This window comes from Aedes albopictus, chromosome 3 (assembly GCF_035046485.1).
Source record: "Aedes albopictus strain Foshan chromosome 3, AalbF5, whole genome shotgun sequence".
Taxonomy (NCBI): domain Eukaryota; kingdom Metazoa; phylum Arthropoda; class Insecta; order Diptera; family Culicidae; genus Aedes; species Aedes albopictus.
The window spans coordinates 164,687,190-164,700,605 of NC_085138.1; the positions used below are offsets into that span (position 1 = coordinate 164,687,190).

Consider the following 13,416-nt stretch of genomic DNA (forward strand, 5'->3'; position numbering starts at 1 on the left):
AATTCATTAATTATTAGCTGAAAACGTTAATCATTAGATTTTTCCACCTACTCGGGTACGTTGAAACCAGTAAGCCATGTAAACGATCATACTTATGTCAGTTTAGTCAGTATATGTCAGTTTATGTATAATTGGGTTCTTTAGGGGTATCCAGATTATTTCATAATAAGATTCTCCGCCCAAAAATTAGTCGAAATCCATACTTTCATAGTTTTTGGAGACCGGGAACTATTTTTAAAAAGCATTTAAAGTTTGTATGGGGAAAATTTTTAGTTCGGGTCAAATTGTCATTTTATCGATTGAACTGTCATTCTATCCACAAAACAAAACAAAAGTATTGGAATCCAATAAAATCACGTTATACTCAGAAAAATAAGATCTTTCGATTAGGCTATAGAAAATAACATTCACTAAACAACCCAATTGTAGTAACGTTAGTAAATATAAACTGGTTTGTAATAGTTTTGACCACTCTTTGGACATTTTTTGTAGGTATTTTAGCGATATTGGTCAATCTGAACATGAATTTCTTTGAAATTTCTTAGTATAAAACATCAAATCAAGATTTCTCGGAATTCCTCCTAGGGATTATTTTAAAAATTTGCCCAGAGGTACAGAATGGCCACGGAATTCGTGCCCTGAACTTAGTTTTGATGGACATTTTTATTTTATAATAACGGTCTGTGGGGGCACCGTGATAGCTGCTGATCAGATCGGTGACAGCGAGCTTCAGCGCCTACTGCAATCTCCTTCATTGAAGTTTAAACAACGATCTGTTTCTTCATGTCACATTCTGGAGTTCGGGCGACTCGCCGTCTTGTGGCTGACCGGTTCATCTGGACTTCTATGAACAGGGACGTTGCGCGATTCATCAAATGTTGCGTCGACTGCCAACAATCGAAGATTCAACGCCACACTATGTCTCCAATATGCCGATTTGAACTACCAAAAAGCCGATTTCAGCATATTCACATGGATTTAGTGGGCCCGCTACCACCGTCTAATGGGTATCGATATCTGTTAACTATGGTTGACCGCTACACGCGCTGGCCTGAAGCTGTTCCTATTCCGGACATGAAAGCCGAGACTGTAGCACGAGCCTTCACTGCTACGTGGGTTGCGCGATTTGGAATCCCCCAAAAAGTCACAACGGACCAGGGTCGACAATTCGAGTCTGACCTTTTTCGAGAGTTGAACCATCTGCTGGGATCAGAGCATCTTCGTACCACTGCCTACCATCCTCAGGCCAACGGGTTGGTGGAGCGGTTCCACAGGACGCTGAAGACTGCTCTTATGTGTGCTGATTCGAAACATTGGGCAGATCGACTTCCGATGGTACTGCTCGGTATTCGAACTGCTCTCAAGGAAGATTTGGGATGTTCAGTAGCAGAACTCGTCTATGGGCAGCAGCTCAGTATTCCAGGTGAATTTTTCAATACCCCGAAGCAGGAAATACACCGCACCGAGTACGCTCAAGAACTCCATCGTATTTTTGACGACTTAAAGCCCAAGGATCCAATGCATCACGCTAAAGCCAACATTTTTGTTCAACAAGAGCTCAAGGATTGCCAGTATGTATACGTACGAATCGATATGGTCAAGAAACCTTTGCAGCGACCGTATGAAGGACCGTATAAAGTACTGGATCGCAGCGAGAAGTTTTTCGATCTGTTGATAAAGGGCAAGAAACAACGAGTTACAATCGACAGAATCAAACCTGCATTCGTCACACAGGAAGAAGTATCGGAACAGAAGACAACAGTAGTTACCCCATCTGGCCACCGCATCAGATTCCTGGTGTAACTGGAGGGGGCTCTGTGGTGCCATGTCGAAGCTATCGACTCGCCCCTCACCTGAGCTCAACACATACAAAACATTCTATACCGAACCGACACATCAGTCATAAATTGTCGTTCATTCGGAGAGACACGAATAAAGTTCATTGTTAAGTTTAGTAATTAATAATCGCGTTTTATTGATTTTATTTCTTCCGACGAGTTCGATGTCCACAGTCTAAATGCCGGCGGGTCTCCAGGTGATTTCCCTACCTTTGGAAATAGTACCAGGCTCTGCTGTTTCCAAACCTCTGGGGACATGGGGCATAACCTAGGCTAAGGGACTTTGCTATCCTCGCAAGTTCCTCATCGGTGACCCTCTCTTCATCGCAAGGCCCCAGTTGTCCTACGAAAGGAGGCCAAGGACTAGGATCATGACGCAGGACGCAGAAAAGTCTCTCGATGGTCCCCTCAAACATCTCTCGACATACTACTCTTTCACCTCTTGTCTTGATCATCACGATACTGTGGGCATCACTCCACGGGTTCGCATTGGTACTCTGAAGGATACCTTCAAAGTGGGCCTTATTGTTTGCACTTATCTCGGTCTCCAGGGCGACTTTTGCAGATGCGAACACCACCCGTCGTTCATTTCGAGAGCTTGGCTTTGGCTTAGTCGCCTCTTCCTCTATCCGCTGCCTGCTGTTGTTGTATAGTCGATACTGTAGCGATATGCCCAGTGATCGCTGTAAGTGTAGTCATCGCCTACCCTCCAGTTCGAACTATTTTTTAGGCCAGGACTACAGAGAGTAACGTCGACAACACAGCGCAACATTTTTTTGTCTCTAGAGCAAACTTATGTGTCTCTGACAGATTTTGGGCTGCTGAATCCGAATCCGGGCTCAGATTTGCTCCAGCACGTCACAATTTTGAGCTATACCTCAATTTATAGGGCAAAATATGCGATTTTGGGCTTTTTCGACAGCAAGCCATTAAGCATGGAAATATATTTTTCAGGCAATCAAAGGATAAATTGATCAATTAACATCTAAATTTATGACTCATGCAAAATATTTCGTTTTACCTAATCAAATTCGATAGATTTAAGCATTTTACAAGGCATTTTATGTCAGTATGTAAACTTGCATGCAATTTTTGGAGGGTGACTTGTATGGGAAATATCGTAGCTAACATAAATTGTTCGGATAGGCGAAGGGTCTTCCAGCAGCAGTTTGTATGTGCAGCTCAAAGCTAAAAAAGGGATTTTATTAGAGTTCATTTCGAGAAAGTCATGTTATAGCAATACATTTGATCTTGCCTATATCGATAGCAAACCCCTTTGGATCGATGTAACAGAAATCACGTATAGTCGTTGCCTGAGAGTAACATTGATTAACAAAGCGTAAAAGTTCAAATTCATCCTTTAAGCATACCTAGTCACAGCGAATATCTCTATGCACACGATATAATTGCAACCCTCAATACAAGCCACCGGAACGCTATATTCTATATGAGAAACCGGCATTAAGAAGTGTATACAAATCCCTGTGAGGAATAAACGGTTTCTTTACCTACTCCTAACGTTTATAAATTTCAAGTTAACGACTTAAGCAGAACCAAATTCAACGTAAATCAGCACAAAATAACTCGCACCAAACTAATCATATAATCGAATTCTTCATCAAATTAGCATCACACTGCATCTTCTCTAGCATACGAAAAAGTGCCACACGTTTCTGCCTTTTGCTATTGTGCTATAGCAGCTCATTGTGTCAACCGTAGCTATTCATTCGTTGAGTGGGATTCTAGAGGCGGTGATGCTGAACGTCGTCCGTGCTGCCAGAACATCCCCCGCCCCGTGGATCGAGGGGAGGGTCTCCCGTAGATTCACCCAGCTCCATTACCGCCAACTTTACCACAGGTCGCTTCAACTTACCGGACGACGTGCGAACGATCGCCTGCCGTATTCTGCCGTCCTTACCGGGAATGACTTCATCCACGACGCCTCGAACCCATGACCTTCTTTTGCCTTCTACCACGTATACAACGTCGCCGACCTTCAAGGACTTCACTTCGTCCAGCCACTTCGTCCTTCTATTGATTGTAGGGAAGTACTCCTTCGACCATCGCTCCCATGCAATGTCCGCTAACTGCTGAGAGCGAAGGAAACTGCTTCGGAGAGTCTGCTCCAGATTCACGGGTGGTTCCATTGGTTCATGAGCACCCGACGAACATCCAAAGATAAAATGATTCGGCGTTAGGGCTTCGGGATTATCTAAGTCTTGCGGCATGTACATGAGGGGCCGTGAGTTGATCAATCCCTCTACTTCAACTAACGTAGTCCACAAGATTTCGTCGGTCAGTCTCCGACCATCATTCAACGTAGCCATGGCCTCTTTGACGCTCCGCACCATGCGTTCCCACACTCCGCCCATGTGTGGCGCGGAAGGGGGATTGAAAGTCCATTTCGTTCGTGCATCGGTAAAGGTACCGGCGCACTCCAGATCGATCTGCTTTATCTGTTGCTGCAGCTCGCGATTAGCCCCGACAAAGTTGGTGCCATTGTCGGAGAATATTTGTACCGGTGATCCACGTCTACGTGAGAATCTTCGAATTGCCATGATGCAGGATTCGCTTGAAAGATCGTAAGAGACTTCCAGGTGAACCGCTCGTACCACTAGACACGTGAATACTACCACATATCTTTTCTCTTTGCGCCGGCCGACGGTTACCTCCAGCGGCCCCATGTAGTCAATACCGACGTAGCTGAAAGGTCGGACATTCGGCGTCAATCGTTGCTCGGGAAGAGGAGCCATACGAGGAGGAAAGGGCTTGCACTTGCTCACTTTACAGAACTGGCAACTGCGAGCAATGTTCTCTACGGCCGATCGTAGATGCGAAATTTGAAATCGTTGACGGACTTCGTTTACGACGGTTTCTTTGTTCGCATGTCCGTAACGACGATGGTAGTGGTCCAAGAGGCGTTGAGTAATCTCACTCTCTTTTGGGAGAATGATCGGAAATCTTGCGTCGAAACCAGCATAAGTGGCATCGGCAGTTCTCCCTTCCATCCGAATGATGCCGTATTCGTCAGCGAAGGGTGAAAATTTGTAGAGTGAACTGCTTTTCTCTAGAGCTATCCATTTCCCTATCGGTTGATCACGGTTCTTCAGCAGAGTTCGAACTTCGTCCGGATAATATTCACCCTGCGTCATTCTCCAGAGAAACTGCTCCGCTCGTAGAAACTCCTCTTGCGACAGTGGCACCTTGCGGGCGGCCACTTCGGATCTCAGCAGTTTCGCTTGATTTTTGGTAGCTTGGAAGGTTTCTATTGGGCGTCCAGATACGCGCAATCGGCAGTTACTGATAAAACGGTAAACGCATGCCACGGTCCGTAGCAGTACACTCCACTTCGAAAATCTACCAGCGTCTATCATTCCCACCGGAAGCATGATGTGAGTGAGTAGGTAGGCCGATCGTAGTTCTTCAGTAGTATTCGGCTTCTCTCGCTGCTGTGGCCAACTGTCTTCGGAGAGATACAAAAACGATGGACCCTGGAACCACCTCCCGTTGGAATCAGGCTCCGAGTCGCGTACCCACTTTGTCAAACAATCGGCTACATTCTGCTTAGACGGTACCCATCGCCAGCACTCGGCTTGGGTCAGAGACAGAAGTTCTCCGATACGGTGGGCGACGAATTGTTTGTAGCGCCTGTGGTCGGAACGAATCCACGCGAGAACCGTGGAAGAATCCGTCCAAAGGTACACCTCACGAGGTTGAAGGGTATGGTTCGTCAAAACAGCGGTCAACATTCTAGCTCCGAGCACGGCCGCTTCCAATTCCAATCGTGGAATAGAGAGATGTTTCAGGGGGGCGACTTTACTTTTCGCCATAACCAACGAGCACTGCACGCGTTCCAGGTGATCCGTAATCCGGAAGTACACCGCACAGCCATATCCAGCCTCACTGGCATCGGTGAACACGTGGCACTGCAACGTTCGACGGCACAGAGGATCTGCTTCACCAAAATAGCAACGTGGAATACTGAGCGCACTGATACCCGGTAGTAACTCCACCCAGCGTGTCCACTTCTCGAATTCTTCGTCTCTCATCTCTTCGTCCCACTGCACTCCACTTCTCCATAGATCCTGAATGAGGGTGCGTCCATGTATGAGGTACGGTGCCAGGAGACCAAGAGGATCAAACAGACTCATTATGATCCTCAGAGCGGTTCGCTTTGTCGGCCGCTTTCCTCCGGACACGTACTGAAGAAGTTGTTCGCCAAGCTCGGTTGAAAACGTTAGAGAGTCCGACTCTGGGTGCCACAGCATTCCAAGAACTCGTTCCCATTTTGCCTCGGTCGTTGATTGTAGCAGACGTGGCTCTGGATCGTTGCGTTCGCCGAGCTTCTCCAACACTTCCTCACTGTTGCTCACCCAGTTCCTCATTTCGAACCCGCCACGGGCGTGGATGGTCCTAACTTGAACAGCCAACTCCGCTGCTTCTTCTGGGGTGTCAGCACTGTCGTAGTAGTCGTCCATATACGTCTTGTCCTTGATTGCCGCTGCAGCTACCGGGAACTCGTCCGCCCACTTGTCAGCGTTGACTCGTAGGACGTGCTGCGCGACGCATGGCGAGCATGTGGCGCCAAACATCGCTACGTCCGCGATGTAGACTTCAGGAGGATGTTGTGAATCAAATCGGAAGAGGAAACACTGAAAGTATCTGTCCGGCGTCCTCATTCGAAGCTGCAGAAACATTTCGCGGATATCGCCTCCGAATGCAACGCGTTTCTCACGGAATTTGCAGATCACTGAAGGGAGCGACACTAGCAGGTCGGGACCTTTCAATAGTTGTGAGTTGAGGGACACTCCGTTCACTTGCGCTTTCCCGTCCCACACGAGTCGTTTCTTCTGCTTCTTCGGATGTATAACCAAGCCAAGAGGCAGATACCACACTTGCCTTCGGTTGATCTCCATCAAGTCCTCTTCTGTAGCCTTGTGGACGTAGCCTTTCTGCACGTAGTCCACGATTTGCTTGTTTACATTTTCGCGGAGACTTGGGTCCTTCGCCAGTTGGGCCTCGAAGCTCCGCAATCGTTTCATCGCCATGGGAAGGCTATCGGGTAGGTCGATTTCGTCGGCTTTCCAAAGAAGAGCGGTTTCGTATTTTCCATCAACGAACTTTGTAGTATTTTCCAATATTTCGCGGGCGCGTTTCTCATCAGCGGACTCGAGCGGAGAAGTAATCTCAACCAACGAATCCTCCAGGATGAACTGCTGGCGAACTAGGTCGTTCAACTCCCTATCAGCATCGCAATTGCACTCGTGGAGATTCACAAACCCGGTTTTCGAAAGCGCACTTCCATCTGGGCCATAGACTGACCATCCTAGCAACGATTTAACCGCGATCGGTTCACCTGGTCGGCCGACGCAACTATCCAGGGGCGCGAAGAGACTCAAATTTTCCAAACCAAGGAGAATTCTAGGCACGGCCTCGGAGTACGCAGAAACAGGAAGATTTCGGAGATGTGGGAATCGCTCGGATACTTCGTTGAAGGCCAAACTCTGACTCGGAAGGTTCAACTCTTCGACGGTGTGCGCATTCTTCAGCACGTAACGGCGGGGTAGTCCTTTTCCGGAAATTTCGAAGTCCACGCGCCGCGAGCTCTCCTCATTCCTCTTCACGCTCGAAGTCCATCTCAGCTCTAGGGGTTCAGGAACACCAACTGCTCCAAGCTGCCGTGCTAAGCTTGCTTCAATGAGCGTCAAGGAGGACCCTTCGTCCAAAAAGGCGAAAGTTTCACATCTGCGGTTCCCGTTGAACAACATAACTGGTATAATCCTGAACAAAACGGATTTTTGCGACCGCTCGTGAGCGTTGCATTCCGACGCTCGAAATTGTCGCTGACGCTGTTCCTGTGTTGAACCGCGATCTGAGCGATGTAGGAGTGGATGGTGGCGGTCTCGGCAGTTCCCGACGTTGCATCGAATTCTCGAACGACATCTCCATTGGCCGTGGTCAAACAGGCAAACCTCGCACAACTTCCAATGGTGAACGGCTTTCAGGCGAGCTTCCGATCCTAGCTGCTGGAAACGTTCGCAGTTCCGCACACGATGGTCTGTTTTACCGCATATCGGACAGGGTTGCCTTTCTTCATCGCGTCTCTGCACCTCGGCTACGTCTTCGTGGGCGTACACATGCCCCTTCTCTTTCGGCTTGTCCCTTTCGGCTCTCCCAACCGCTGCCTTCTGTTGGATCGGTGACGTAACTTCACTGGCGTCGTACACCAGTTCTTCCATGAACACTCCGAAATGTTTCAGGGTCGGTTCCGCATACCCTCGCTTGAATCTTGCCCACTCGAGCTTGTTCGACGCTGGCAGCTTCTCCACTAGTTCGCCGAGCAGCGTTGGGTTGGACAGATGGCCACTGAGATTCGCGGCCTCCAGGTGATCGCATAGCTGTTGCACCGTTAGGCCAAAGTTGATCAGCGACTCCAATCGTTCCGGTTTCGGTGCCTCGGCCCGACGCACCTTGCTCAGCAGATTCTTCACCAGCAGCTCTGGTCTCCCGTACAACCGTCGCAGCGTTTCCATAATCGCGTTAACGCTTTGGGGAAACATCAGTTTCGTAACGACGGCGTCTCGCGCTGGCCCGCGCAAGCACTCTCGCAAGCGAATTATATTTTCCACGTCCGTGAAACCGCACGCAATGTTGGCTGTCTCGAAGCTGTGGACAAATATAGGCCACTCTTCCGGGTCGCCCGAAAAAGTGGGTAACTTCTTCGGCCAGATTTGTCTCGCGGCTACTTGGTCGCTGTTCGGCCCCGCCCCGTGGGAACCTGGGTTCGATCCTATCGCCGCGCGCTCAATCCTTCGCAAAGACGGCGCCAGGCTGGCATTCGATCTAGCCGCACTTCCGAAGTGGTTTCCGACGGGTTCCGAAGGGATATTCCTAACCCGCGCACTGTTGGCACGGATCTGATGATCCGGAATCGCTTCTGGGATGAATCGTGGCTCTAACTGCTGTCGATCGGCTATCTCATCTGCTAGCGGCCGGAAACGATCCGGTTCCGCCAAATCGTTCGCTGCATTAGGCCACTCCGAGAACTGTGTCGCGCTTTTGTCGTCCCGGTGACTCATACCGTGCTGGCTTTTCAACCAAGCCTTGGTCCTGTCCTTGCGACTGAAGATGCTTGATTTGCTGCTCTCGTCATCAGCAATCTGTTCCTCCAGCTCGAATTTGTCGCGCAGGTACTTCTCCTGCATCGCGAGCTCCTTGGCCTTAATGGCGTGCTCCTGTTCCTTCAGCTGCCTCTCCTTCTCCAGACGGATCCGTTCTTCCTCTAATCGTGCCCGCTCTTCCCTCAACTTCTGCTCCTCCAGCAATCGCTCGTCTTCCAATCGCTGCAATGCCAATTGCGCTCGAGCTCTGGCGGTAGAAGTGCTGGATTTGGAAGATCTCATCTCCCCGTGGCTCGACTTATCGAAGGCAGGAACCTCTGGATGCTTCTTCGGAGTGGCGTTACCACTCGCCGCAAGATCAGGAACGAACAAGGTCTTCGATTTGTCGGAGTTTTTCGATTTCTCCGAAGTCTTCTTCTGGTTGGCGGTGCTCGACTTCGGTATCTCACTCGATGTAGCACCGAGGACAGTCAAGTTAGCCGTTTGTTTCTTACCTCCTTTCTTCTTGGCTCCGGTGACTTCCGAAGGCGGTTCGGGCAGGCACTTACTGCATCTCCACGACCGCTGTTGGACTCCCGGGGACACCTTGGCACAAGTGTAGTGGTACCATACACTGCACCCATCGCAGGCCACCATGCCGACGTCGGCGGAATTCGGTTCGTCACACGCACCGCATTCCCTAGCATCGTCCTGGGGTGGCATCCTAGCTACAAATCTTTGAGGATGTTCGGATAGGCGAAGGGTCTTCCAGCAGCAGTTTGTATGTGCAGCTCAAAGCTAAAAAAGGGATTTTATTAGAGTTCATTTCGAGAAAGTCATGTTATAGCAATACATTTGATCTTGCCTATATCGATAGCAAACCCCTTTGGATCGATGTAACAGAAATCACGTATAGTCGTTGCCTGAGAGTAACATTGATTAACAAAGCGTAAAAGTTCAAATTCATCCTTTAAGCATACCTAGTCACAGCGAATATCTCTATGCACACGATATAATTGCAACCCTCAATACAAGCCACCGGAACGCTATATTCTATATGAGAAACCGGCATTAAGAAGTGTATACAAATCCCTGTGAGGAATAAACGGTTTCTTTACCTACTCCTAACGTTTATAAATTTCAAGTTAACGACTTAAGCAGAACCAAATTCAACGTAAATCAGCACAAAATAACTCGCACCAAACTAATCATATAATCGAATTCTTCATCAAATTAGCATCACACTGCATCTTCTCTAGCATACGAAAAAGTGCCACACGTTTCTGCCTTTTGCTATTGTGCTATAGCAGCTCATTGTGTCAACCGTAGCTATTCATTCGTTGAGTGGGATTCTAGAGGCGGTGATGCTGAACGTCGTCCGTGCTGCCAGAACATAAATCGTTTAAAACTATCAAATTGGATTTGGTTAAACGAAATATTTTGCATGAGTCGTTAATTTAGATGTTAATTGACCAATTTATCTTTTGATTGGTTAAAAAATACATTTCCATGCCTAATGGCTTGACATTAGCTAGATCGACATTAGCCAGATCAAAATCTAACATGGCCACGGCCAGTGCCTCTAGTGCAATCTGACCCCGCTGGTTCGTAAAACGGCTTCCCCAGCCACGGCCCAGGAACTTGAGGCACACACTATTACCACCGGCCTTCGCCCTGTCAGCACGGTCGTCAACTACTCGATCGACGGAGACGTATAACAGCTACAGAAGAAGATCCCGTTTACTTTGGCGTTCACGAACCTCTCGTAGGTAACAGACACCAACTCCTGGACGGGGTCCACATCGCATTATCACCGGGATTTCTCCGGACCCATCTGCGTCCCAATTGCCGTTACCGGCCGGTACTTGGTATGGGTCCGCTATGATGGCGATATCCGTCCTCCACTCAGAAACTGCCTGACAAAGCAGTTGTTGGGCTGCGTCACAGTGGTTCAGGTTCAGCTGCGTTACCTGCACTGTGATTTGTTAGCTATGGCTCTTCTGAACGCCAGGCGTCTTGGCCTTCCCGTTGGGTGCTTGCTATTCGCGAATTTCCCAGAACAACTCAAACACGCGGGTGGACTCGAGCAGCCTTGTGGCCTTCATCGCCGTATCGCCTACACAGCTTGCTCCTGGCAGGGTCCTTACAGTCCCATGACTTGTGTTCTGGTTCCAGACACCTGAAGCAAGTTTCCGGTGGCTCGTGCAAGGTTAGTTGGCATACTAGTATACCCATTCAAGCAGAACAACGTTTGCTGAATTCTGCTGCTCGATTTGATTTCATGATGAAGTATTAGGCGCATGAAGCTGAAGTATCCATGGCATTTGTGCGTGCAGAGCGTTACGTCTAATACTTCTTCTCAGAACTTCAGACGCACAAATCTCAAGAACCGAGCGTCAAACAACAGCGCATTCTATTATTCTGTTCTTGCTCACCTGTAATAAGCTTAGAATAAAAAGATCAGGTGCGCTGGTTGTGTTTACGAAGTGATTTGTGCGCTCGAAATTGTGAATAGGTGTCAAAGTCGGCCATTCTGGCTGCCATTTTGGAATTGGAACAAGTCTGTCCTTAAGTAATCCAAGGTCTGTACTATTTAAACTGAAACCTCTCAAGTTTATGTCTGAGCTGCTCTATACGATATGAGCATTCGCGTCACTACAAAGTGTCTTTAATAAATATGAATAATAATAATTCGCGGCACTACAAAACAATTACAACCGAGTACCTATGCAATAGCGTGTTTGAAAGCAACGACGGTTGGAGATGGTTCATCGTACGGTAAATAAACCGAGCAGTAAACGTATTTCCTGTTCAGATTCCCAACAAATTCAGGATTTGTAACAAACAGCACATACATCTCTGGTAGTTAACTCAGTGGCGAGTGTAGCAACAATTGCGTTATTGACAAACACACATGCTCGAGGCATGATACGCGAGTTTGCTATTACGTATATACTAAGCGATGATGTGACGGTGATTGGAACGGACGATCTACCTGATGGTTTGTTGTAGCAAGGTAAGCTAAATTCACTGGAGACCATCGGAAAACAACATGATAATGATTGTTATGAAGTGAAAAAAGCCTGGCCACCCCACGCCTGTCCGTTAAAAAGTTTATTTAGTCGCCTTATGCTAACTTTTAGACTTGTTAGACAGTTTAAGCAACTTTATTAAGCATTTTTCAAGTGCATTTGTTGTTTTTGGAATCCCTTTACTGCTGTTAAGGACATACTTATTAGAATCCCAAAATGGCCGCCACAATGGCCGACTTTGGCATCTACTCACGATTTCGAGCGCACAAATCTTTTCGGAAACAAAACTAGCGCACCTGATCTTCTTATTTCAAGCTTATTACAAGTGAGCAAGACGAGAATAATGAAATGCACAGTTGTTTAAAGCTTGCTTCTTGAGATTTGTGCGTTTGAAGTTCTGATGCACTGTTGAAGCGGGATTTCAAGACGTTTGTCCTTAACGAACAAACTTAAGTTAGATATGACAGTTTTTTTATTTCTTTTAATGATCTGGCTGCAGTAAAAACTTTTAAAATTGTATCGACTTTGAAAAGCCAACATTCAGCAGGAAAGTGAAAAGCGCATACGATCGTTGAACAATCTGTACGAACGATTCCCGTGAAAGTTGAAAAATTCCTGCACAGTTAAAACGGGCACTGTTTCGGATATTAATCTTGAAGATCATCAGCGTCGTGCGGAGTTGGATGTAGTCATTGTGATGGTCGGCCTCGTAGGGAATCATTACCATGAGGTCCAGAATGTGCTCTTCCAGTGCTGTATTCTGTGGAAGGAAAAATTGGTATAGGCCGAAAATGTACAATTTACAAGTACTTACCACGCTTTGAAATGACTCGGCGATGCTACACCACCAGTAGCATTCCAACAAGAAGCTGACAATGGCCAGCACGATAATCAAACGACCTGCCATTGCATCTTCCAGAAGGAGCAAATAGATCGAGACACCAACCAGTATCACGGCACAATAGTGTATGGCACAATATAGATTGCTGATAACGAATTGTAGTTTCATGAGATTGCTGTAAAACAAATTGTATTAAGAATTACGATCCAGGCTAAATTTGTGAAAGTATTACTTTGTGAGCACCAAGTGCTGATTTATTTGAAAAAGAAGTTGTTGATTCAGAAGATCCCAGGAAGTTTTGCAGTGATTCTTGGTATAGATACCTCCAAGTTGAAAATGTGTTCGCAAGCGATTGACGAAATCCCCTAAGCCTCGTGCAGAAATTCCATACTCGTTTTGGAGTCCCAGCATGATGGCAGAAACAAAAATCGTCGGCCCGAACACCTTGTTGATCCATAGAGGGAATATGGTCATGACGTAGCAGGCTTGCAGTACACTAGCCGTAGCAGGTCCCATTGATTGAAGAATATACGGAATTCGATAGTACTTGTTCTGCTGTGACATCAGTATCGGCCCTGAAAGTTGACAAATGGAAACTAACGAAA

The 13,416-nt window shown here is 47.4% G+C and overlaps 2 protein-coding genes across 2 annotated transcripts; both read right to left on the bottom strand.

The window, feature by feature from the left end:
* Positions 1 to 3,580: 3,580 nt before the first annotated feature.
* Positions 3,581 to 9,661, bottom strand: LOC109411875 (uncharacterized). Its single transcript, XM_062857578.1, has one exon. The coding sequence runs from the start codon at positions 9,659 to 9,661 to the stop codon at positions 3,581 to 3,583; it is 6,081 nt and encodes a 2,026-aa protein (XP_062713562.1).
* A 2,817-nt stretch (positions 9,662 to 12,478) lies between these two features.
* On the bottom strand, positions 12,479 to 12,994 carry LOC109402753 (uncharacterized). The gene is made up of 2 exons (XM_029880504.2): positions 12,785 to 12,994; positions 12,479 to 12,730 (listed from the first exon to the last, which is right to left on the bottom strand). The coding sequence occupies exons 1-2, from the start codon at positions 12,977 to 12,979 to the stop codon at positions 12,479 to 12,481; spliced, it is 447 nt and encodes a 148-aa protein (XP_029736364.2). The 5' UTR covers positions 12,980 to 12,994.
* Positions 12,995 to 13,416: the final 422 nt, after the last annotated feature.